This window comes from Equus przewalskii, chromosome 10 (assembly GCF_037783145.1).
Source record: "Equus przewalskii isolate Varuska chromosome 10, EquPr2, whole genome shotgun sequence".
Taxonomy (NCBI): domain Eukaryota; kingdom Metazoa; phylum Chordata; class Mammalia; order Perissodactyla; family Equidae; genus Equus; species Equus przewalskii.
The window spans coordinates 57,906,592-57,933,883 of record NC_091840.1 but is presented as its reverse complement, the minus strand read 5'-3'; the positions used below and the strand labels follow the sequence as shown (position 1 = coordinate 57,933,883).

General features: G+C 39.9%; 2 protein-coding genes across 45 annotated transcripts in view; one reads left to right on the top strand and one right to left on the bottom strand.

Annotated features, from left to right (window-relative positions):
• Positions 1–25,597, bottom strand: part of NCOR1 (nuclear receptor corepressor 1) — a 155,809-nt gene extending 130,212 nt beyond the window's left edge. For 25 of the 44 annotated variants that reach the window (XM_070563458.1, XM_070563463.1, XM_070563470.1 and 22 more), the window contains exons 1-2: positions 24,848–25,252; positions 7,437–7,614 (exon numbers count right to left, since the gene is read on the bottom strand). In XM_070563458.1, the coding sequence (XP_070419559.1) occupies positions 7,437–7,544 (108 nt within the window). In that variant the 5' untranslated portion in view covers positions 7,545–7,614; positions 24,848–25,252. Of the gene's footprint in view, positions 1–7,436; positions 7,615–24,847 lie in introns of all 44 variants that reach the window. The other 19 variants (XM_070563460.1, XM_070563464.1, XM_070563496.1 and 16 more) reach the window with 5 other exon arrangements.
• Positions 25,598–25,977: 380 nt separating this feature from the next.
• Positions 25,978–27,292, top strand: part of PIGL (phosphatidylinositol glycan anchor biosynthesis class L) — an 84,446-nt gene continuing 83,131 nt past the window's right edge. Inside the window, exon 1 of the mRNA XM_070563528.1 lies at positions 25,978–26,353. Within this exon, the coding sequence (XP_070419629.1) occupies positions 26,119–26,353 (235 nt within the window). The 5' untranslated portion in view covers positions 25,978–26,118. The remainder of the gene's footprint in view (positions 26,354–27,292) is intronic.

Here is a 27,292-nt window from a genome sequence, read left to right as displayed (position 1 = left end):
TTCCAGCTATGAGCAGGTAACACTGTCCACAATTACATTCCCATAGCAAACAGCTAAAAAGTTGGACAACATGTAGGAACTATTTTCAGACATTGGACAAGAGGCTGCACAGGACTTGATCTCTGAGAATAATGACACAAATAGGATGAGTCTCACCATACCCCACGCTTTCTGCCTGGAGGCAATTTCCAAACTGCATCCCTGGGAAGGGAATCCAAACGGTGCCCCACAATCTTGTTCACTGAAGCAGCAACCATGCTAGTTTGAGAAAGACAGACAGACAGAATTTCCACAGACTTCCAGAGAGAAAGATTTCCTGAAACCTGAATTTGGGTTCCCATAAGTCTTTGGCTGAATCTAATCTGTCAACGCATAGGGAAGCACAGCCAAGTCTTGGGCTACGGTTGGGCTAAGAACAACTTCTGATGAAAGAACAATCAGGAGGAACTATAAAACAAACAATTCCCAGAGCTCACACAGATGCAGACTCAATCAAACTTCCTCTAGCCAGAGGGAAGAAACCTCACTGAATACAAGGGACATTCATAGATACCCTAAAAGAGAGAAGTTTCAAAGTGGAGGATAAATTAGACCTAAAATAAAGACTACTCGAGATCTGCCCTACAAGAATTTAAAACTAGGGGCCGACCCCATAGCCAAGAGGTTAAGTTTGTACACTCTGCTTCAGTGACCCAGGGTTTCACTGGTTCGGATCCTGGGCACAGACATGGCACCGCCTGTCAGGCCATGCTAAGGCAGCATCCTACATAGCACAACCAGAGGCACTCCCAGCTAGAATATACAACTATGTACCAGGGGGCTTTGCCAAGAAGAAAGAAAAAAAAAAGGCTTGGCAACAGAGGTTAGCTCAGGTGCCAATCTAAAAAAAGAAAAAACATTTAAAACTAAACTTCAAAAGTAACTTAACCATCTAACAGAAGGAATCCAACTTTCTTGAAAGGAATACAACGAAAGCCAGCATTAAAAAGTATAAAATTTGCAATGTTCATATTCCAATCAAAAATGAAAACTCCAATGTCTGCAATGAAAATTTCACTGGATGAAATTAACAATAGGTTGGAAACTAGAGAAGAAAAGATCACTGAACATGAAGTCATAGCAAAATGAAACAAATGGATAAAAAACAGAATAAAATGAATAGAGGTCCGGTGACCTCTAGGATAATATGAAATATGAGTAACTGTTGTCTCAGAAGGCAACTAGGAGTAGAGGAGACAGAAAAAGATAGCTGAAAAAAGAGTGGCCTGGGGCTGGCCCCATGGCCGAGTGGTTAAGTTCGCGCGCTCCGCTGCAGGTGGCCCAGTGTTTCGTTAGTTCGAATCCTGGGCGCGGACATGGCACTGCTCATCAGACCACGCTGAGGCAGCGTCCCACATGCCACAACTAGAAGAACCCACAACGAAGAATACACAACTATGTACCGGGGGGCTTTGGGGAGAAAAAGGAAAAAATAAAATCTTAAAAAAAAAAAAAAAAAAAGAGTGGCCAAAGATTGCCCAAATTTTATGAAAATTAAAAATCCACAGGAGCAGGAAGCTCACTGAATACCACAAACAATAACATAAACATTCAAAAAGCACAACAAAGGCACATGACAATCAAATTTCTGGAAACCAGTAATAAAGAGAAAAATCACAGAAAGTAACCATGGGGGGGGGGGAGACACATATACAAACAAACAAAGATAAGAATGACCAAAGACTTCTAGTCAGAAACCATACACGCCAGAACACAATAAATGGCGTCTTTTAAAGTGCTAAAAGAAAATAATCGTCAACCTAGAATTCTGTATCCAATGAAAGTATTTTTCAAAAATGAAGTTGAAACAAACTTTTTCAGGTAAATAAAAGCTGAGAGAGTTCACTACCAAAGGTTCTGCACTAAGAGAAATGACATCCTTCAGGAAAAAAGTAAATGGTATCAAAAGGAAATCTGAATATATACAAAGGAGTGAAAGGCGTCAGAAACTGTATACAGACATAGCTCAGAGATACTGCGAGTTTGATTCTCAACCACTGCAATAAAGCAAATGTCACAATAAAGCAAGGCACACGAAGTTTTTGGTTCCCCAGTGCATATAAAAGTTATGTTTATGGGCCAGCCCCCGTGGCCGAGTGCTTCAAGGCCTGTGAGCTCTGCTTCGGTGGCACGGGTTTGCAGGTTCGGATCCCCGTGCGAACCTACTCCACTCATCAGCCGTGCTATGGAGGCATCCCACACTCCAAAAAAGTAGAGGAGGATTGCCAGAGATGTCAGCTCATGGCTAATCTTCCTCAAGCACAAAGAGAGGAGGGTTGGCAATGGATGTTAGCTCAGGGCAAATCTTCCTCACACACACACACAGTTATGTTTACACTGTACTATAATCTATTAAGTGTGCAATAGCATTATGTCTAAAAGAAAAAGATACATACCTTAATTAAAAAATACTTTATCACTAAAAAAAGCTAACCATCATTTGACCCTTCAGCAAGTCATAATCTTTTTGCTGCAGGCAGATCTTGTAAAAAACGCAGTATCTGCAAAGCACAATAAAGTGAAGCACAATAGGGGCCGGCCCCGGGGCCGAGCGGTTAGGTCTGCGCACTCTGCTTTGGCAGCCCAGGGTTTCGCAGATTCAGATCCCGGGCACAGACATGGCACTGTTCATCAGGCCACATTGAGGCGGCGTCCCACATGCCACAACTAGAAGGACCCACAACTAAAATATACAGCTAAGTACTATGTACTGGGGGGATTTGTGGAGAGAAAGCAGGAAAAAATAAATAAATAAGACTGGCAACAGTTAGCTCAGGTGCCAATCTTAAAAGAAAAACGCGAAGCACAATAAAACAAGGTATGCCTGTACAGTCAGCCCTCCATATCCATGGAAGAATCTGCATCTGCAGGTTCAATCAACTGCAGATCGAAAGGCCTACAATGCTGGTGTCTATCCTGAACATGTACAGGCTTTTTTTTTCCTTATCATTATTCCCTAAACAAGAGTATAACAACTTTTTACACAGCATTTACACTGTTTAAGATATTATAAGTAATCTAGAGAGGATTTAAAGTATACAGGAGGATGTGCATAGGTTATATGCAAATACTATACCATTTTATATAAGGGGCTTGACCATCTGAGGAGTTTGGTATCCACAGGGGTGCTTGACCAAACCCCTGTAAACACCAACAGATGACTGTATATGTGGGCAATAAAAGAAGGAAGAAAGTAATATGGAGCAGAAATAAGGGGAATAGAAAAAAATAGTGAAAATGGATGAAACCAAAGCTAGTTCTTCAAAAAAAGAATCTATTAAATTGATAAACCTCTAGGTACATTAATAAAGAAAAAAGGGGGGGAAAACTCACTTATCAACATGAGACATGCCATCACAACAGATCTCAAAGACACTGAAATGATAAGGGAATATATGACAATTTATGTCAATAAATTTAATATCTTGAACAACAAAATTTACCGAAAATGACTCAAGAAAAAATAAAGAATCTGAATTATAACTATTAAAGAAAGTGAGGGAGCCTGCCCGTGGCCAAGCGGTTAAGTTTGTGCACTCCGCTTCAGCAGCTCAGGGTTTCACTGGTTTGGATCCTGGGCGCGGACATGGCAACACTCATTAGGCTATGCTGAGGCAGCGTCCCACATGCCACAACTAGAAGGACCCACAACTAAAATATACAACTATGTACTGAGGGGATTTGGGAAGAAAAGGCAGGAAAAAAAAAAAGGAAGATTGGCAACAGTTGTTAGCTCAGGTGCCAATCTTAAAAAGAAAAACAGGGGGGGCCAGCCCAGTGGTGGAGCGGTTAAGTTTGCACATTCCGCTTCTCAGCGGCCCCAGGTTCACCGGTTTGGATCCCAGGTGCGGACATGGCACCACCTGGCAAAAGCCATGCTGTGGCAGGCATCCCATATATAAAGTAGAGGAAGATGGACATGGATGTTAGCTCAGGGCCAGTCTTCCTCAGCAAAAAGAGAAGGATTGGCAGCAGTTAGCTCAGGGCTAATCTTCCTAAAAAAAAAAAAAAAATTGAGTTCATAATTTACATTCTTCCCACAAAGAAAATTCCAGACCCAGATGCTCCACTGATAAATTCTATCAAACACCTAAGGAAGAAAAAATATCAATCCTACACAAACTCTTTAAGAAAATACAGAAGGAGGGAACATTTCCCAAGATAACAATATTCTTAATGGTGAAAGACCAAATGCTTTCCTCTTATGATCAGAAACAAGGGAAAAATGTCCACTCCCACCCCTTCTATTCAATACTGTACTCGTGATTCTAGCCAGTACAATGAGGAAGAAGGAGAAAAGCCATCCAGTTTGGAAAGGCAGAAATAAAACTGTCTTTATTCTCAGATTATACAATCAACTACATAAAAAATCCTGTGGAACCCATAAAAAAGCAACTAGTAGTAATAAGTAAGGTTGTAGGATACAAGATCAATATCCATAGTAGCAATGAACAACTGAAAACTGAACATTCAAAAAGCAATACTATTTCAATAGCATCAAAAGTAAGAAATAGGTGCTGGCCCTGTGACCGAGTGGTTAAGTTCGCGTGCTCCACTGCAGGCGGACCAGTGTTTCGTTGGTTCGAATCCTGGGCGTGGACATGGCACTGCTCATCAAGCCACGCTGAGGCAGCGTCCCACATGCCACAACTAGAAGGACTACAACGAAGAATATACAACTATGTACCGGGGGGCTTTGGGGAGAAAAAGGAAAAAATAAGATCTTTAAAAAAAAAAAAAGTAAGAAATATTTAGGAACAAATATAACAAAAGATGTACATGACCTGTACACCAAAAACTATAAAACGTTACTGAGAAAAATTAATGAAGTCCTAAATAAACAGAGAGACATACCAGGTTCATGGATGGGAAGATTCAAAGTTGTTAAGATCTCAATTCTCTCCCAAATTAATCTCTAAATTCAAGACAATCCCAATCAAAATCCCAGCAAACTTTTTTGTAGAAACTGACAAGCTGACCCTAAAACATATGTATATAGAAATACTAAGGATCTAGAGTATTCAAACAACAAGTCAGGAAGGAATCACACTACTTAATTTCAACTTATTTCAAAGCTATAATAATCAAGACACTGTGAAGTGCTTTATTAAATGATTAAACGTTTGTTTACAAAGAAAGTCACACAGATGTGAGGTAAAGACAGACAAAACATATCAATGGAACATTAGAGAGAGAACAGAAATACATTAGCAGATATATGGTCAATTGATTTTCAGTGAAAGTACCAAAGTACCAAATTCAGGGGGAAAAGAATAACCTTTTCAACAAATGGTTTCTAGAACAATTGAATAGCCACATGCAAAACAATGATCTCAACCCTTACCTCATATCATAAACAAAATTTAATTCAAAATAGGTCATAGACTTAAATGTAAAACCTAAAATTACAAAACATATAGGAAAAAAACATAGGAGAAAATCTTAGTGATCTTGAGTTTGGCAAAAGCTTCTTAAATATGAACAAAAAGGAAGAAATGTAAAAGACAAAAATTAATAAACTAGACTTGATAAAAATTAAAAACATATGCTCTCCAAAGGATACTGTTAAGAAAATAAGGCAATACTTTTTTATATAATCTAGATAAAACAAACACATAGATACACGTTTTCTAAATAATTGTATTTGTAATAACCAAAAACTGGAATAGGTGACTAGATAAACAAATTGTGGTATATATACACCCAGCAATAAAAAGAAATTAACTACTGATACGTACCAGAATGTAGATAAATCTTAAAAATATTATGGGAAGCAAAAGAAGTCATAGATAAAAGAGTTCATTTGAAACTCAAGATAAATCTATTATGACAGAAAGCAGATCAGTGGTTTCTTGGGAGCTCAAGTTTGTGGAGAGTGGAAGAGAAGAATTGACCTGGATGGAGTACAAAGGAACTTTCTGGGGTGACAGAAATGCTCTATATCTTCATTTTGGTGGGGTTTTATGCATATATGAATCTGTCAAAATGTACACACATAATAAAATTTTATTATATAAACTAAACCTCAAAGATGATTTAAAAAAAGCAGCAGCAACAACAATCTAGGAAATTAGTAATCAGATGAACGGCACTGAGGCAGGGAGGATATGCAACCAAAATTCAACACCCAAGTATGATAAAAATTCTCAACCTAGCAACAGAAACTTCTTCAACTGAAAAAGAGCATCTACAAAACATGCAACTAGTATTATACTCAACGGCAAAAGATTAAATGTTTCCCTAAACAGGAACAAGGTAAGGATGTCCTTTCTCACTCAGTAATCACGACCACATTTCAAAGGAGTCCTTAGTAGTATCCAGGAGTACTCAACTATATTTTGCTGGTAAATTTGCTTTCTTTTTCTCTGAGATAACCACTTCATCCCTTTCCTCCATTTTTTCTTCAAATTTTTTTTTTTTGAGGAAGATTAGCCCTGAGCTAACTGCTACCAATCCTCCTCTTTTTGCTGAGGAAGACTGGCCCTGAGCTAACATCCATGTCCATCTTCCTCTGCTTTATAGGTGGGACACCCACTACAGCATGGCTTTTGCCAAGCGATGCCACGTCCACACCTGGGATCCGAACCAGTGAACCCCGGGCCACCAAGAAGCAGAACATGAGAACTTAACCACTGCGCCACCGGGCCTGCCCCTTTTCTTCAAATTTCTTAAACCCCTGTCCCTCTCTGAGCTGATAACTTAACCTTATATTTTATTTTTTGTAAGGTGAATCAATCATACAAACTCATCTTCCTGCCATCAAATCTCTCAAGAAGGTAGAGGCCCTATCCTGGCCATCACTCAAGAGAGACCAAGTTACCTGGCCATTTCAATACTCAGCCAGAACTTGGAGCATAAACAGTGGTCTGAACCTAGAAACTCTCTGCAACTGATACTTTTCTATCAACAACTACTACAATCAAAAGCAGAGACAAGGTCACCCCCGAAGTCTAGCATAAAGCCATAGTATGAAGAGAGAATTAATCCCCAAGCTTTGGTTCACCACCTTAGAGAATGGTTCTTCCCATTAAAAACATAGTAGTAAAAACTAGTAAGTAAGTTCAGCATGCTGTGCTTTGGCAGCCTGGGTTCACAGGTTCAGATCCCAGGAGCAAACCCACTCCACTTATCAGCCATGCTGTGGGGACGACCCACATATAAAGTAGAGGAAGACTGCCACAGATTTTAGCTCAGGGCTAATCTTCCTCAAGCCAAAAAATATATATATAGTTACACACATATATATAAAATTAAAAAAAAAAAAAATATATATATATATATATATATATATATAAAACAATTACATTTGGCTTCTGACCAACAAATATATTAAATAGGAAAAGTAAAGAAAAACACAAAATACTACACATGCAATTTGCATGGCATTTGTTCCTTACCTGCTGGTGACGGGTGCTTGGAAAGGTGTACTGAACAGAGTGAGGAGGATAACGACTTTGTTCTGTGCTGAATGCTCCTTGGTTGGGAGGATAACCTGAACTTGACATTATCAGTAAAGAAGTCCTCACCAGGCTGTGAGATCAAGTCCAACAAACAATCATGTTTCTAGGAAACCACCTAAACAGAATAGGAAAAGAGCACTGATAAGAACTAAAGCATCAGGTGTACTTCCAATAAATTATAACTATAGCTACACAAATAAAACCACAATTACCAGTAAAAGCTTTCTCTCCTGTATTCTAAGAAGTTACTGAGGTTTGAAAAACATTAATGGGTCTTTTCCTTTAACTTAAAAAAGGCTCTTGAATATATCACAAATAATATCACTAGCTATATAACGTAAAAACATGTATATAAAATTTAAGCATGGTACCTGGCACATAGGAACTGCTCAATAAATGTCTGAGACACAAATATTATATTTTACAAAAATAAAATCTGTGGTTGTAAATTTTTGGGCGGTGAAAAAGTCAGTTGTTAAAAGGATTCATGAGTATTTATAAGGTAAGGATTTGTGTGGAGGAAATATTGTCTTTATTAAATGATTCTGCCCCAAAATGATAGCCTAGGAAGGGAATGGGGATGGGAAAGCTCTCAAGGAAGAAAAAAGTGAGCCTATCACTTCAAGGAAAACAAGTGTCAATATCTGTGAAAATCAGAATTTGGGGAAAACTTGTATCTGCCATGAGGAGCTTAACAGCTTCCCTACATTTAAACGCATTTCCAGCGAGATTGGTGATGATAATGACAGGTGAGTTTTTGATATTACATAATGAAATGTGCCAATATTTGAAATATCTGCATAACTCAATGAATTAATATTTTCCAAATGACCAACACAGAATATTACAAATACCCATATCCTCTACCATAGCAATTCCACTTCTAGGAATTCATTTGGTTGTTCAATACAGAGATACTCAAAGATGAATGCCTGAGAATGTTTCTTAGGGAAGTGTCCTTAATATCCAGTACAAGAGCTAAGAAAATTGTTATTAAAAAAGTTTAGCTAATGGGAAATTTTATGTACAGTATGCCACAGAAAGTCTATATAAATGAGAATATTTTATTTTATAAAAGTATGATTTGTGCATACCACTATTATCTCATTTTTCACGTGTGTCATATCGTCACAAGATTTTAAGAACAAAGGCAGAAATGTCGTATTCCCAACAAATATTTATTGAGAAGTACACCACTATGTACCAATACTGTTCTAAACATTGGCATAAAATGGTGACCAAGATATGCCATCTTATTGGGAGGTGACATAGACAATAAACAAATAATCAGGAAACAGTATGACAAAGTGCTATAAATAAAACAGGATGGGAGAAGAGGGGGAAGGGAGACAGTTCCGATGGGATGATCGTAAGAAAGCCAATCTTAGCTGGGATGACCATACACCCTGATTTCCTGAAACAGACCAATTTACAGTTATTGTCCCAGTGTAATTATTAATTACGGTCGATTTCCTTCTCAGGACTGTCCCAGCTTGGGTAATAAATTTTATTCTAAGATGACTTTTGTGCCAAAGCTTGAAAGATGAGAAAAAAGAGCTAGGCAGCCTTGAAGAGACAAGAACACTCCATAGAGAGAAACTACAGAAGCCCTAAAGCAAAGCAAGGAGGCTTAAAGAGAGTGAGGGAGAAAGTGGAAGAAGGCAAGGCCTGAGAACGGGCAAGAGGAGATCATGGGGGGTTTTGCTCATGTATGTCTGGAAAATGAAAAGCTCTTGTGCATTCTGAACATTAATCCCTTTTCCACCTTTATGTGACATTTTCTTCCAGAATTCATAACTTGTTTAATCTTTACTTTCTCTACTCTAAATTAAAAAAATATTCTTCTACATTCTCCTCTTAACTTCTTAGTTTTATTTATTTTCCACATTTAGCTCCTTAATCACCTAAAATTTTTTTCTAAAACATGGTAAACTAGGGGTCTAGTTTTATTTTCTTTACTAACTAATAGTTAATTATCCCAACAAAACCCTTATTGTACATGTCTTCCTCCCAACAGTGATCGGAAATGCCATCCTCATTACAACCCAGAAATTTCAGTATATGCCCTAGAAAAACTCACATACTTACATACAAAAGGATATTTATCACAGCAATGCAATAGACAAATTTGAAGACAACCTAAATTCCATAATGTGGTATTTTCATATGATACAATATCATACAGCAGTTGTAATGAATAAACTCCAGCTATATGTTTCAAAACATATAAACCTCAAAAAAAGTAAAGTTGAGTGAGAGCAATTTACAAAATAATGCTAACATATGGTAGAAATACAGAAAATAACACTATATATTATTTATATATACACATAATAAAAGCATAAACAGGCGCTGGCCCAGTGGCACAGCAGTTACGTTTGCACGTTCAGCTTCTCAGCAGCCCGGGGTTGGCCGGTTCAGATCCTGGGTGCGGACACAGCACCGCTTGGCAAAAGCCATGCTGTGGTAGGCATCCCACGTATAAAGTAGAGGAAGATGGGCATGGATGTTAGCTCAGGGCCAGTCTTCCTCAGCAAAAAGAGGAAGATTGGCAGCAGTTAGCTCAGGGCTAATCTTCCTCAAAAAAAAAAATAAATAAACAAATAAAAGCATAAACATACATAAGATATACGTCTACTTTAGGATAATATGTAGTTACATCTAAGGAAGGAAGGAAAATGATCTAGGGGAGGGGTACAATCTTTAATACTTTATTTCTTAAAAGAAAAACTGAAGCAAGTATGATATAATACTAAGTTTTCTGAAACACAGATGGTAGGTACACGGACATTTGTTATACTACTATCTGCAAGTTTCTATGGGCCTGAAATAGTTCATAAAGAAAAACTTATATAATGTTATAAACCAATGTTAGCTCAATTTTTTAAAATATTTAAAAAAGAAAGAGAAAGAGAGAGAGGGAGGCTGGCCCAATGTGTAGTGGTCAAGTCCGTACACTCCGCTTTGGCAGCCCAGAGTTCACGGGTTCAGATCCCAGGCACAGCCCTACACATCACTTGTCAGGCCACGCTGTGGCAGCATCCCACATGCAAAGTAGAGGAGAAGTGGCACAGATGTCAGTTCAGGGACAATCTTCCTCGAGCAAAAAGGGGAAGATTGGCAACAAATGTTAGCTCAGGGTAAATCTTCCTCAGCAAAAAACAACAAAAGAAAAAGAAAAGTCACCTTTATTATAAAGTATATCTCCACATATCCAGGATTCTAGACTCACTAATTTGATTGCTTGTCTTTTCCTAGGGGGATGCCACACTTTTTAAGTTATTACAAACATTATGAGACTTTATATCTAGTAGGGCAAGCTTCCCCTCACTGTGCTTAGTTGCTGCTACTTTGAAAGGCTTCAGAGCTATTCCAGCAGGTTTTCTCTTTCACATAAATTTCAGAGCCAGCTTGGTTAGGCTCCATAAAAAACTCTGGATGAGAACATACAAATGAATTCACAGACTGACTAAAGGGAGAACAACAGATACCTTTATACTATTGAGTATTCTCATCCTAAAACATGATTATATATGTTTATGTTTTAGGATGGGAAATAAAATATATGTATAATTAAGATGGGAATATTTTATGTATATATAATGGGGAATATTATATATATGATGGAAAAAATATGTGTAGAACATATATAATTCCTATCTTAATTACATATAAAAATACGTAAAATTCCCATAAGATTATACACACACACACACACACACACACACACACACATCTGTACATATTTTTTAGGATAGGAATTACTTATATACATAATTAAGATAAAAATTATAGTACAGTAAGCCCCCTGTGTCCACAGGTTCTGCAGCCACAGATTCAACGAACCACAGATGGAAAGGCCTATGATGGCTGCATCTGTACTGAACATGTACACACTTTTTTTTCTTGTCATTATTCCCTAAACAATACAGTATAGCAACTATTTACATAGCATTTACATTGTATTAGGTATTGTAAGTAATCTAGAGATGATTTAAAGTATACAGGACTATGTGCACAGGTTACATGTATACAAATACTATGCCATTTTACAAAGGGACTTGAGCATCGGGGGATTTTGGTATTCACTGGGGGTCCTGGAACCAAGCCTCACCCCCAACACCGAGGGACAACTGTGTGTTTGTGTGTGTACAATCCCCAAACATTTAAGATTTTATGTCTTAGTAAAGTTTTAGTTGTCTTTGTTTCTATCATTTTAAGGGATTTGGGAAGACAGAAAATTCAAAAAAGTTCAGTGTGCCAACTTGATCCAATTTCCCCATTTTAGTCAATAAACTCTTTACCCAGCTAGGCTTAGAAAATAAAGTTTTCTAGAGAATTATCATTCAATTTCATCTTAAAATGAAACAGAGAAAAAACTTTTAAAATTTTATGTGGTACTATGTAACACGGAAATATTTTAAATAAACATACATACCATCCTTACTACTCATTTCACTTTTCCTTTTGTAGGTCAAGGGAAGAGTCAGAAGACAGAACCAGCTGTCTCCCCAGACTGTTTCCTGCCTGCTCCCTCCCAAGGCCCACGTCATGCAAGTCAGAAAATCTAAGAATTGAGAGGTTTTGAGATTACCCAACTAACAGTGATTTTACAGATCTGGACTCTGAAGCACAGAGAAATCCAATAACTTCTCCAACATCACAAAACTGTCAGTGGCAAAAAGGAGAGAAGCTAGTGTTTTCTGTGATGCTTTGATGCTTTCTCGGCAAGCAGTGAACTAATACTCTGAGGAGCTGAGATGCTCAGTAGGACCGCACATTAAAACCACGTGGGCAGCCTCCTATACACCTATACTTGCTCCAGGCAGAAGGCGAAAAGCCAACATGTGGGAGTTTTGTTGGTGGTGGTGTTTGTTTTGTTTTGTTTTGGGAGACAGGTATTGTTGGTACGATTTAAGAGTTTTAAAAAGTATCATAGACTACAAACAGAAGAGTCTCCTTCTCACCCTTGTCCTCCAGCTGCTACCCAGTTGCCTCCCAGAAGGCAACAGAAGTTACTAGTTTCTAGAGTATCCTTTAGAAATAACCTGCACACACACCCACACACACACACTTTACCCCCTACATAAATAGTAGCATAGTAGATACATACTGTTCTATATCTTATTTTTATTATGTAACAATATATCTTGACAATCATTCTCATGAGTCCATAAAGAGCTTCTTCATTCTTTCTACTGCTGTATTTTACTATGTGAATGTTTACAAATATTTCATAAAAGTTTTCGAACTCTGATCTGTACCCCTAAACAAATGCTTACATGATCTATCTCTGAGCTCTCTTCTCAACTCAGATATCCTAAGTAAATAAAGCTATAAATGGAATGGAGAAGCAAAAGGAAAGAGCTTAGCTCAAGGTCATCCAAATTTTTTTCTAACAGTGGCCTACATGAGAAAGCCATGTAGTACGGTGTTGTGGTTTCCTTTTTTTTTTTTTTTAATTTTCAGCAATGGTGAGTCCTGAGTTCAACACTTGCATTCAATGTCACTCAAATATGAGTCAAGTGATTTGTCCATGTTTCCCTTCTGTCAGTAATCTTTCATCATGTCCTAGTTTTGTCATGTGATTTCAGTGAAGTTTAACTTGAATATCTCAAAAATAAAATAAAGTCAGGTACTATGAGCCCAACACAGGTGGCAATAAAACATCGGGAAAATCAGAGATTAGCCCGTACTAGCATCCAAATTTACGGGTCAAAGAAGCCTACATCTGGTCACAAGAACTGCAGCTTGGAGACCAACACGACCTCCTTCCTCAAAATCCAGCCATGAGACATATGGCAACAGTGAACTTTTTGTTTTTTAACCAGCACTCTTTCCTCAAACATCTTACATGAAAGCCAAATGCATAAAATAGACAAAAGAGAAACATTCTGATTCAGTGAGAGTGGGGAACCTAGAATCTATCTTTTCAGTCTCCTCTCCCCCTAGTCCTGCCTTCCACCCTCACTCCAGTCCGGACTCACCAAGACACTGCCACAGAAACACTTTACAGTCTGAAAACAACTGAAATAAAAGAATCCGGTTTGAAGTTAAGGCTGAAGGGGAAGAGAATACCTTCAATTTCAAATTTTAAGTTCAGTCCTTAGTACCCAAACTCAGTAACTCAGGGTTAGTTACATGCTTGACTCACGAAACGTAAAAATTCTGCAAAAGGTTTAAGAAACCTACCCAAGGTTTTATGTGCAATTCACTTATATCATAAACATATGTAATCATATTTTAGGATGGGAATATTATATGTACTAAAACTAGACATCACCGTTCTAATTAACAAGGGCACATTTTATCTGAATTTTACAGATAAACCCAGAGCAAGCCTCCCATATTTTGCAAACAAGCAATAAAACACAGTAAAATGAAACTGGTCTACTTAAATTCTTTTTTGAATCTTCCCATATTGAAGTAATAAACATACATACAAATTTACTCAACAGGAAACTTATCTTGCAATAACAAAATTCCAAATACAATCATCAGAAAAAAAAATCCAATCCCCTCTCACCAAGATCTCCTGGCTTTTGGCCTACAAGCTCCGCATAACCAAAATGTACTTGGACAGGTTTTCAAGGTGGCCTAAGATACCTTGGAACAAAAGCTAAAAATATACTTTACTGTGGCGCATATATAGTACATAAAAATATACTATACTGCAGATGCCTCCTCAAATGACCAAGAATGAATCCACCAAGGGTCACAACAGAGGAGAAGCCCACACTTTACCAAAGCAGAAGAAGGACCCTACAAAATACACAATTCAAGGGCCAGCCCGGTGGCACAGTGGTTAAGTTCACACGTTCTGCTTTGGCAGCCCAGGGTTCGCCGGGTCAGATCCCAGTGCAGGCATGGCACCACTTGGCATGCCATGCTGTGGTAGGCGTCCCACATATAAAGTAGAGGAAGATGGGCATGGATATTAGCTCAGGGCCAGTCTTCCTCAGCAAAAAGAGGAGGATTGGCAGCAGATGTTAGCTCAGGGCTAATCTTCCTCAAAAAAAAAAAGTATGGGATAGATAAAGGAATGGCCTCCATGACATGGCAGATGCCAAAATGTTGGTTACTAACTGAGGAAAATCAGGTCACACTAATTCTCATAAAGCAGCCCAACTCTAGTCCAATTCCAAAAGTACTTTAGGCAGGGAGAGGCTAAGAAGGACCACGCCCCTGGGGTATCCCAACCACCTAAGACTCTCCAGACTGGTGATGATTTAAAGAAAGAGGATCTCCTGAGCCTACCTCAGAGTCCAGCCTTCCCGAGAGGAGAGAGAGAGAAACCAGAAATCATCAAAGTGAATTCTGTAATTTGTAAGAGATCAGAATGGTGCTAAATTGCAATAAAACATCTCCTGTTCTTCCCTTTAAAAAAAAAAAAAGGAGGGGCCAGCCCAGCGATGCAGTGGGTAAGTTCATGCCTTCTGCTTCAGCAACCCAGGTTTGCCAGTTCGGATCCCCAATGCAGACCTGCACATCACTCATCAAGCCACGCTGTGGCAGCATCCCACATACAAAATAGAGGAAAACTGGCACAGATGTTTTGCTCAGGGCCAATCTTCCTCATCAAAAAAAAAAAAAAAAAAAAAAGCAGCTACTCTGGGGGAATGCCATTAACAAGGTATTAAATGTGTAAAACACCTCTTTTGACATTATGACATCTCACTTAGAAAACATATGAATGGGAGCTGAAGAAAAAGGCCTTTTAGGTTAAACTATCCCATCCTCAATAAAGTATGATATTGAAGGAAAGACATCAATAAGGGCATAATTATTTGATTAAGAATATAGGCATTCAATAAACAATTCTTGATGAAAAAAACAAAAAAACAAAAAAATTATGCTGCTTTATGCCTACATAAAGTGAGACAGGAGAAGTTTCCCAAGACAGCAGTAGCATACAGTGCAACTGAGAGCTCTGTGGTGTAGCTGCACTGTATTGAACTAATTCTCTGGATTGAGCAATAGTTACTCCTTCAACTATAAGAATGAATATATTTCAAAGCCAAAATGGACAACTATTGGCCAATTCTCTCCTCCACTAACACAAAAAAGAACAGCATTGACATCAGAATAATTTTAACTTTAGATGCTTGGCCAGAATTAACAGACATGACAATACCTAAGGAGAATAATAAAAAGTTTGCATTTATTGAGCTTTTGTCATATACTAGGAGCTTGGAGGACATGAGCTCACCTAAAACACTCACTCCAGTTGTCTATTAAAAAAAAAAAAACAACACTCATTCCATTATTATCCCTAATTAAAGCTTTATTTAGAGACACTAAGTAACTTCCCCAAGGTAATTTTTTTAACTGAGACACAGATATCTTAAGGATCATGTTCTGCTGCCTCGCCTTTGACCCACTAACAGAGGCTGCTAAAGGGTATGAAGCCAAAATAAAACAAGGCTAATGAACAGACTCCATTTCTAAGGGCTACACCAAAATAAAGAAGGAAAAAAGCAAACGACTGAAAATTTATTGAATGCTAAATAAAAAATAAACAAAACCACCGGACACCTGTGAGAGCCGCGACCACCTCTGTTTTGTTCGCAGGGCCTCCTGAGCACCCAACAGTGCTTAGCTCTCAATAACACCCATTCCAAGAGCAGGGCCTCTTCTTCCTTCCAGCCCCTCCACCTCACCCAAAAAGGCTCCCATGCTTCTCCATCTCAACTACCTTCATCCTCATCCCTAGTTGCAAGAAACTCCTAACTTGACTTCCCTCTTCAATACTTTCTCCATTCAAAAAGCCAAATGTTCTTTTTAAAGCATCAATCAGACCATGTCAATCTTCTGCTTAAGACTCCCCAGGGGCTACCATGCACCTCAAATAAAATCCCAGCTACTTACTATGACCCAAAAGGTCCAACCTGATCTGGCCTGCTTCCCCTCCCAATAGCTCAGGAGGCCCCAGCAACAGGAGCTTCCTTCCAGTTCCTTCAGCCTGCGCCAAGCCCTTCCTTGCCTCAGGCCTTTGTCCTCCTTTACTCTCTGCCTGGAATGCTCTTCCTGGCTCATTCACGTGGCTGACTCCTCCTCAAACTGAGGGTCTCAGTTTAAATGCCATCTTTTCAGAAAGGTCTTTCCCAACAACCCTACGAAGTAGGTTCCTACCAGTTACTCTAGATCACATCACTCTGTTTGGTTCCTTTATAGATTAATCACAATCTGAAATGGATTAGTTGTTTTCCTTGATTATACTCTGTCTTCTCTTACTAGAATATAAACTCCCTGTTTGATTCCCTAAGGCACATGTTAAACAAAAGAAATAAGAAATGTGCAGAACTTATTTGAAGAAAACCTACAGAAGAACCTAAGAGTCTATTTGAATAAAAGGACAGGAAGTACATAAAGGTGTCAATTTTCCCAAAATTAACCTATAAATTCAATATTCCCAATCAATATTCAATATTCCCCATAAGAATCTGAGCAAGATTTCTTTTTGAACTTCATAGAATGATTCTAAAGTTCACCTGGAAGAATACATAGACCAGAATTGCCAAAGTCTGAAAAGAACAAGGTAACTGAACAGGTGACTAACCCTACCAGTAGTGAAATTATAAAACAATAGTAATTTAAAGCATATTACAACAAGATATCAAAAGAATATAATAAATACATTAGAAACAGCTCCAAATACATTTAGTAAATGATAAAAGTTGCAAATCCAATCAGCGAAGCAAAGGATGGCTTTGCCACACAACTGGCAAACTATTTGGGGGAAAAACATGCACATGTATATCCCCCAAAATATATTTCTAGCTCACTTCCTATACCAAAATAAATTCCAGATGGATCAAAAAAATTAGAAGTTAAAAGAAAAGAAAAGGAAAAGAAAGAAAATAAAAAAGAAACCATAAACGTGTATTCAATTAAAATCTGGGGACTTCTTTGTTTTAAAAATACAAAAAGCTATACAATCAAAAGTCTTTCTCTTCCTCATGTGCCTCAGTCACTCAGTTCTTCCTACAACAACCAACGTTACCAGTTTCTTGGGTTTCATTTCAGAAATATCCTGATATACAAGCAAATATGTATACATTATCTTCCCTTCTTTAAAACAAGCAGTAGCATACTGTACGTAATATTCCTCACTTTTCTTTTTCAGTTTAATAGATGGGTGAATATTTTAAATTTTAGAGTAAGGAAGGTCTAAGTAGAGCATGAAACTCAGAAGCCATGTATAGACTAATATTGAAGACAGCTAACATTTATTATTTACTTACTATGTGTCAGCCACTATGGTAATCGGTTATTTACATTATCTCCATTCTACAAACAAGGAAATTAAGGCTTAGGGAGGTTAAGTAACGTGCCCAAGGTCATACAGCCAGCAACGTAGGTTGGATATATCCGACTACATAATACCACAAAAGAATAGCAGGGAGGATGGCAGGTGGGGTGAGGGGTTCGCATACACATGGAAAAAGTGAATACCTTACTATGTAAAGAGCTCTTCAGATCAATCTGAAAAAGACCAATAACCCCATCAAAAATAACCAAAGAACAGGGGCCAGCTCTGTGGCACAGGGGTTAAGTTCGCACACTCTGCTTCGGCAGCCTGGGGTTTGCCGGTTCAGATCCTGGGCATGGACCTAGGCACTGCATATCAAGCCATGCTGAGGCAGGCATACCACATATAAAATAGAGGAAGATTGCCACAGATGTCAGCTCAGGACCACTCTTCCTCAGCAAAAATAGGAGGACTGGCAGCAGGGCTAAACTTCCTCAAAAAAAAAAAAAGAAAAGAAAAGAAAAGAAAAGAAATAACCAAAGAATGAAAGCAGAAAATTTATAAAAGAAATAAATTCCCTCATTAAAAAATTTTCAACCTCAACAGTGACTGAAAAAGGCCAATTAGAATGACTTCTTTTTCACTTCTTAAATTGTCAAAATGTTTTAATTTGTAATATCCAGAGCTGGCCAAGATTTGGGGCATAACCACACACTTGTGTCAATATCTATCCAAATCTACCCTATTCGTATAACAGCACCCACTTCAGGAATCTATCCTACAAGGCTGCTTGCACAAGTATACAAATAAGCACACAGATAATTCATTATGGCTTTGTTTTTCTGTCAAAACAAAACACTAGTGGCCATAAATTTATTAAACAAATTATGGCCTTTTCATATGTGGAATACTCAGTAGCTCTAAATATACCAACATGGAACAGTAACATACAAAAGAACAGTATCTTATGATCCCATAATACAGAAAATTACACTACAGAAAAAAATCTGAAAGAATATGCAACAGCAGATTTCATCTAAGAAGCAGTACTTCTAATGTCTTTATATACTTCTGTATCATACTTCTGTAAAATAATGTATCACTTATAATAAATGAAAGACAACTAAAGATTTTTAAATAACATATCCTCCTTCATTCATTAAAATGCTTTTGTGTCAATAGAGAGTACCTTCTCCTTCCATTCCTCCCCTCCTTTCAGCTCTGCTCAGTTCCCTCCTCCTTTCCCTCCACACCTCTTCCCTCCCCTACATACACATACACATACATACAAAGTTAAGGGACTATATACTCCCTACAGCGGATATATATGCACTGTGTATATTTTAGGCTGTAACTCCTAGAAAGCACAAGTTCTGGTTTCATTCCAAATACCTGAAAGTCATTGCAATTCAAAACTGAATTAAAAGAACTTATTCAAAATTAATACAAAGTTAAACATCTTTGAACAGGAGTTCAAAGACATGATGATTACTACTTAAAACAAATATTTCAAAACCATACAAATCTATATGCTATTGCCAAGGGCAATGAACTGCCTAAAGCAGATTACTATGACCCTGAACTGTGAATGACAACAAAAATGTCAAGAAAGGAGTCTGTCAGTTAAATAAACGTATAAGGGGAGAGGCAATCTGTAACCATAAAGGTTATCCTGATAACAAAGCTAAGAGTCAGATTTTCACAGAAAAATGTAACCTTAATTTATTCTGGTTTGATTATCAGTTTATTCATGTACAACAAAGAAAAAAAGAACAATAGCCTAAGTTTTATTCCTCAAGTAGACACTGTGAGAGGGGAAAAAAGTAAAAATAATTTGATAATGTTGACTTTTCCTTTGCTCTTGACTAATCTACTTAAAGATTTAATTTTTTTAAAGATTTTTTTATTTTTCCTTTTTCTCCCCAAAGCCCCCCAGTACATAGTTGTGTATTTTTAGTTGCGGGTCCTTCTAGTTGTGGTATGTGGGATGCTGCCTCAGCATGGCTTGATGAGCGGTGCCATGTCTGTGCCCTGGATTTGAACCGGCGAAACCCTGGGCCGCCTCAGCGGAGCCTGCGAACTTAACCACTAGGCCACAGGGCCGGCCCCAAAGATTTAATTTTTGATATAAAACTTACCAGTGCTATTCTTTCAAAGGGATCCCTTAAAGGGATTCTATAATAATCCTACAAACCAACGATTTCATATTCTTCATTCACAATTTTTTCCTAGCACTGAAACTACTCCCAAATTCCCTGCATATATAAATTAATACATTCTTATTCTAATATTACCTGGAAATACAAATAGTCTGAAATGAACCAATCCCACGTTTACTATCTCTTTCTCCCAAAAATCCCAGTAAACTGACAGAAACTTTTTTTAAAGAAATGCTTTGATAATTCACTGATTGTAGACATTTTATCTCACTGACAGCGGCGAAATTTTACCTTTTTTTAATTCCAAAAAAGTATTCATCATCCAGTTTCCACATGTGTGTCAGCTTCTACAACAACCGTATCAAATAGCCCTAGTGGCTAGGCTCTTTTTCACACGCCTTCAACAAATTTCTACTACACACTTCCTAGGGGCGGAGCGTCATTCTGGGAGCGGGGGTAGGGGAAGGATTAAAAAACAAATGAGATACAGACATACACACAATGAGCTTATAGTCTCGTGGGGATTAAATGGACATATACATAAATAACTATGATGTTATAATAGAGGCATAAGTTAAGCATTAAGAATTTCTAGAATGAGAAATATACATCTTTGGAGAAGAGAGAACAGGACAGAAACTTCCTGGATGAAGAGATATGTGATCAAACCCTCAAAAAACAGGCAGAATTTAGATGTGGAAGAGTAAGGTAGGGAAATAGGATTCCAGAAAAGAGTATAGTATAAGAAAAAAACAAACCTTCTCAACACAACACAGAACAGGCCTATTAATTACGAGCCCAAATGACATAAAGAAATATGTCATGCTTCAGTATTCACGTAAGGATATCAGTTTAAAAAGAATAATATGTTTTTTCCTTTCAAATAAATTTTATGGCATGAGTACCTATAGCAAACTAATATTCTACATGTGTTTTTCAACATAGCATTAAGAATACAGTTCATGTTCATGCTATTTATCTAAGCTTTTATATAACAATTGAAGTCTTTCATACATAAAAAAATTCAAAAGTTTGCGAGTAAGTGAAGCCAACAATAGCTAATCTATAAAACAATTTAACCTATCTGTTTGGGTCTCAGAGGTACCTAATCATTAGCATAACAAAATTTCCATCACTGTAATGCTTAAATCTCATGAAATGTCACTAGGTCCAGATAACTTCAATGACATTTTTGTTTAAGAAGATATTCATCATAGCCAATTAAAAATTAAGCAAACTAGGGGCTGGCCCCGTGGCCGAGTGGTTAAGCTTGCGCACTCTGCTTCGGCGGCCCAGGGTTTGACCAGTTCAAATCCTGGCCGCGGACATGGCACCGCTAGTCAGGCCACGCTGAGGTGGCATCCCATGTGCCACAACTAGAAGGACCCACGACTAAAAAAATACAACTATGTACCGGTGGGGCTTTGGGGACAAAAAGGAAAAAATAAAATCTTAAAAAAAAAAATTAAGCAAACTAAATAATTCCCAGTGATCATCATATTAGTGATGTAAGTCAATACCAATTTTTTTCAAACTACATTTTCATTGCAGGAACTTAAAGTTAAGAAGTACCTTGAATTCAATACCTAAGCTGAATAAGCGATCTCTCATTCCTCATCCACCCCAAATTTTGTTTCAAGTAACTGTCAATCATCTCACTGGATCATCCCATGGATGATATGGTGTGATGGAATTAGAACTACACTGGAGGTCAGCAGATTAGATTCTGCTACTGCCCAACTCCAACAATTCAGGCAGATCACTTCACTTCTCTGACCCTCGGTTTATTCACCAGTAGAACAAGTAGGACTAGATAATCTATATGACTTCACATTCTATATTTCTATAAATTATTGGCATTTTAACCAATTTAGATTTGTTTCTGAGATCACTTTTAAGTAAAAATAACACCAGCACACATGGAAGAACCAAACTGAAGAACTCAACAGGAACGTTCAGCTGGCTTTCTATGGTCTCGCTTTCAGATGCAAAGAGGACACACACAAAAACAAGCATGTTGTATCTGAAGACTACCCAAGTAAGATTTTGACCACACAAGCTTCTGGGGCGGAAAAAATCGTAAAGAACAGTAAAAATGTTCAAGGAAAACCACCACCACAAGAACACCAAAATAGAAAACAGATGCTTTACATACAGTTATTGCTACATGACAGAAGCTTTTCATAGCTTTTCAATATTCCTAAGAAGTCTTAATAGAAAAAGAAAGTTTTCTTAACCATCTAAATGTCCTGTTTGCATCCTCAAACCTGAAAAGGGCAAAATATCAGGCAACCTATATACTCAGTTATTTGTGCACGTAACTGATCTGCTCAACTTTACACCTTTACTGCATTGAGCGATGTGCCCTGAACATAAAAAGCACTTCACACCAGTTGAACAAGTGAATGAACTACACACAAATCGCTAATCAACAAATAAGTCCATATATTATAATTCTGATCAACTGTATTCTAGTAACATCTAATAGCTGAAGTAAAAGAACAGTTGGAAGTAACTAAATATGGGAGCTCTCTATCATTCCCAGGCATCACTAAGAATTTGAAATTGCAAGTAAGATCACAAAATACAATTAAAACTGAATAACAAAACAAATGCACAAGAAACTGAGTAACAAATAGCCTGACATTTACCTACATCAATCTGTGGACTATTCAAAGGCCTTTGCTTTCTACTGCAGATAGCTATGGCAAGAAAATCTCACCACTTCACAAATTAAAAAAAAAAAGCCAAAAAGACCTTGACTAATCTCAATTTGCCCAGCATTAGAACTTTCGCTCAATTAAATGCAAAGAAACATAAGTCAATTTTGAGCATTTGTGTTTTAAAAAATTACGTGAGGCCAAATACTTAAGTTTTATTATATGATTAAATCCAACAAGATATCCAGTTAAAAATATATATTCCTCAGAGGCCATGGAGAGAATCACAGCTATATGGATTTGTCACAGCAGATAACAGTGTATTCTGATAAGCTGTAATGTGAATACGTTTTTCTGATTAGAATACAGTGTTTATTCGTTCAACAAACATCTGCAGTGTCAATATCCTACATAGAAAATAAAATCCTACACGATGCCTTAAACATAAAGTCAGAGAAAGGCTTATCCTGCCCTCAAGAGGAGATAAAACAGGTATATCAATACCTAAATACAAGGTAGAAAGTGTAAACGCCATGAGAAATGTGCAGATAAAGCACTTCAGGAGTGCAGAGGGAGCAGTTACTACCTCACAGAATTATAACCCTTTGGATCTGTTTAAGGCAATTTCATAACTCAACTCTCTTAGGTTCACAACAGCTAATCCTAGGAGAGCAGATGTTTTCCTACTATCACAGAGGAGGAAACTGAAGCACAGAAAGGTTGAGCATGTTCCAAAATGTCACAAAGTTAAAGAAAGAATCAGGACTCTGTATCATATTTTCTCTGGGGGAGTAGTTCAACATATGGCAAAGCTTTCGTAAAAGGAAAGAGTATTTTGGTATTGCAAGTAATCACATCCTTACGTTTGTATGCATGTTATGTGCATATTATTTATATGTAAGTGTGTATTAACCTTGATTTCCACTAACAGGTGTGCTTAAAGCAAGGCAAAGCAACTGTGTACTATAAATATTAAAATAACTAAATAAACTTCCGCTGGATTTTAACAATGAGAAAATACAATATTTCTTTCTCCAACAACTTGTTATTCCTTCTGTAATTTTTACCCATATCTAAACAAGATTCTAAAATCGGTCTGCTCCTCAGCCCAGGCAAGTTGATTTATCCAATAAATATCTCCATGGATACATTAAAACATTTTCCAAAAAAAATATTAAAAATTAAATAATGCCATCAACTCTCCAATTATCCAAGAGACAATCACATGTGACTCACCAGCAGCAGCTACCGATCAAGATATGTTGAACGAATGAATGAATATTTGTAGGCATTTTAAAATGCCGGGCCTGTTGCTCTTTACACAACGTTCCGCCTCCCATCACTGCCTCACCAGAGTGCACACAAGGAACGTAAATTTTAATACAATTAGGATCTAACTAGGGAAGCAAATCTGATGCAGGTGAATATACTAATCCCAAAGATTAGAATTACCCATACCACTACTCTTCAAGGTTAACTCTGTTGAAGTGGCACTGTGGCATGCCACATTGGTAAAAGAAAACTGACACCTCCTAAGCAACATTTTTCAAAAATATCACTTATTCCCATCCGCACGACTGTACCTAATCCAGTTAATTCGAAGAATTCCGTCTCCTCTCCATTAAGACTGATTTCTTAATTACAGCTTCTCAAACCCCTCTTCCCCCAAAAAAGAGAATTCATCGACTTCGCTCATTAAAACACCAATAATAACAGAAGGAATCGGGTTCCGATCTTGACCATCTCCGCCACCACTCGCCCTTCGCCATTACACCCCGAAGCGGTCTGGTTAGAAAGGTGAACTAGTTTGCTCTTCACGCACTTGTCCATCACTGTCACCCTCCCTAACCCCGTCCACACTCCCAAGACGGCCACCAACTCCGCCTCAGACTGAGCCAGGCCCGCCACCTGTGCCGGCCGCACCCGGGGTCCCCGGGCCCTCCCCGCCGCCCTCAGTCGGCCCTCCGGCGCCGCACGCCCCCTCTCTACCGAGCCCCTCTCCGCCGGCCCGGCCCGGCCCGGCCGCAGCCCATTCTTCCTCCAAACTCCATAAGCCTCCTCCGCTCGCCTAGCCCAGCTCCCCGCCGCGCCCGACTCGCGCTGGGCGGCCGAGGAGAAGAGGCCGGGCGGCTGGGGCGGGTCCCGACGTGCCGGGCCCGCGACGCCTCTCGCCCGGCCGAGAAGCTGCCCCCGCGGCCGGCACCCTGAGAGCCCTCGGAAGCCCCCGGGCGACCCGGGCCCGGGAGGCCGGGGCAGCGGGCGCCGGGGCCTACTCACCAGGAGCAGGCGGGGCGTGGTAGCCGGCGCGCCCCGGGCCTGAGGAGCAGGACGCGGCCCCGGCGCGCGTCCCTACCCCGGGACCTCGCTCGGCGCGGCGAGCTGGGCGCTCACTCCAGCCGCCGCCGCCGCCGCCGCTGCTGCTTCGCCACCTTGGCCGCCATCTTGACTCAACCCCTCTCCCTCCCCCAGCCCCGGCGGCCGCGGCTAAGGCGGCTCCGGCGCCGGCTCCTCCTCCTTCCGGAGAGTTGGGAGACCGACTCCCTCCGCTGGCCGAGCGTGGCTCCTACCTCGGCCGAGTTTCCTGGGTGGCCTCGCGCCTGGTCCCCTCACGTCTGCCCTCGGCCTGGCGGCGGTCCCCTCCACCGGAGACGGGCCGGGGCGGCGCCGTGCCCGGCCGGACCCGGCGCGCTGCCATCGCGCACCCGGGCGCGGCGCCCGCCGCGAGCCGGCCGGCCCCCGCGCGCTTGTGGCCTTCCCCCGGGCGTGGGAAAGGGAAGGACGCAAGGCCATGCCGCGGGACCCGGGCTTCGGGGAGGGCAGCCGGGTCCCCACGTGCTGGGCGCCGGAGGGGTGCACGTCGACCCACCCAAGCTATTTCCCGGGGCTCCGTCTGTAATTCGCACCAAGACGTCACTGACATGCCGGGCGAAGCCGGTTTGTCCCTGATGTAGGTCCTTAGTCTAAAGTCACTTGTCAGAGGAGCCTGTGGCCCTCGCGACTACGAAGTGCACTCTCAGCCTTGCTCTTCTAGGAAAATGACTGGACGGTTTCTCGTAACTGCATGCTTTTCCTTTAGCGAACCCGCCACTCCACATCCCAAAATGAGAAGGAAAACCAAGTAGGTGTATCATATAGATAAGGGGCTGTATAACTATAAAATTACGAGAAAGTCCCGGGTTTTAAGAAGTGAGTTACAAAATGGTGAACCGGAGAGAGCAGGGAACTCGTAATACTACAAGACGTGGGAGTTTATTGTGAAACACTGCCTTCTAAACCCACTGTACTGTAAGAAAAGACCAGGGCAAAAAAAGCTGGATGGCACCGAGGCACAAGACTTCGTAAATGCTGCATAAAGTGGACAGAACTCGACAGAGAAGTGTCGGGAGGCGTCAGTGTAAACCCCAACAGGAACCCCCTCAAGCCATTGGAGCAGGTCACAAGGACGAGCTTAAACTCGGAACGCAATTTCCGCGAGTGCCGTTTTCCCGCCGGAGCCAGGCTCAGCGGCAGCCTTCCCTATTGCGCAGGCGCAGTGCCAGTTGCCGACCATGGAAGTGGTGGGTCTTTTGTGTTTGGCGGCGGCGGTCTTAGCTTGGGGCTTCCTGTGGGTTTGGGACTCCTCGGAACGAATGAAGAGTCAGGAGCAGGCTGGCCTGCTGGGAGGCGGAAGCCGGAGCCTCCTGGTGATCGCGCACCCAGACGATGAAGCCATGTTCTTTGCTCCCACCGTGCTAGGCTTGGCCCGCCTGAGACACCGGGTGTCCCTTCTCTGCTTCTCTGCAGGTAGGAGGCGGTAGGCGGGGCGTTGGGAGCTGGGGCTGTGAGGGGATGTAGGTGCTAACCTAAGTCGACTTCTTCCCGGACTGTTCTCTGACGTAGGCGGCTAAGTGAGCGCTACCCGGAAGGTGCCTTCTCTGGGCGCTTCACGGAATTTCGGTGGTCCTAGCCTGAGGACAGTAGCGGCAGCTCCCGGGGAGGGCTGGGGACGTCCGCACTCTGCCTCCTCTACTCTCTGCTAGCAGCATTGAGGAGCACAAGCGAGCTGCTCACATTTGGTCTGGATTTCCGTTGGAAACTGCGGCTGGACTCATTATTCTGTGGGACCTTTGTATTTGGAGAAGGACCAAGAATAATGATCTTACCATGGTCCACCAAACAGAATCTGTGCTGTATCGTGCCTGCTCAACCCTTAAAGTTTTACTTCTAACGATAGGAAAGGACCTTCCTGCTGCTTTTGAAATCCATTTTGTGCATCAAGACAGACTCAGATCATTAGACTAAAAAGTGATTATAGGTAGTTTTAGAGTTCAACTCCGCCCAGCTTTCAGTGAAGGGGCCTTTCAAAGAATAAGTCCTCCCAGAGAAGATAAGATGAGAAAACAAAAATTGACCGTGATACTGTATAATGTTAATAATTGCACAACTGTATAAATGAAGTAATTAAACTGTACTTATACAAGGGGAGAATTCTATGGTATGTAAAATTATACTTCAATAAAGCTGTTTTTACAAATGCCCATGACCTCTTTTCCCATTTGGTTGTGTCGTTCCACTTCTTTTTCTATACAGATTTTTCACAGAAATCACATTTTGTACAATTTTTTTCACTTAACATTATTTTTTTCACTTAACATTATTTTTTTCATTTATTTAGCAAATATTTATTTAAAATTTATGTGCACTGCACACCTATTAGAATGACCCAAATCCGGAACAGTGACA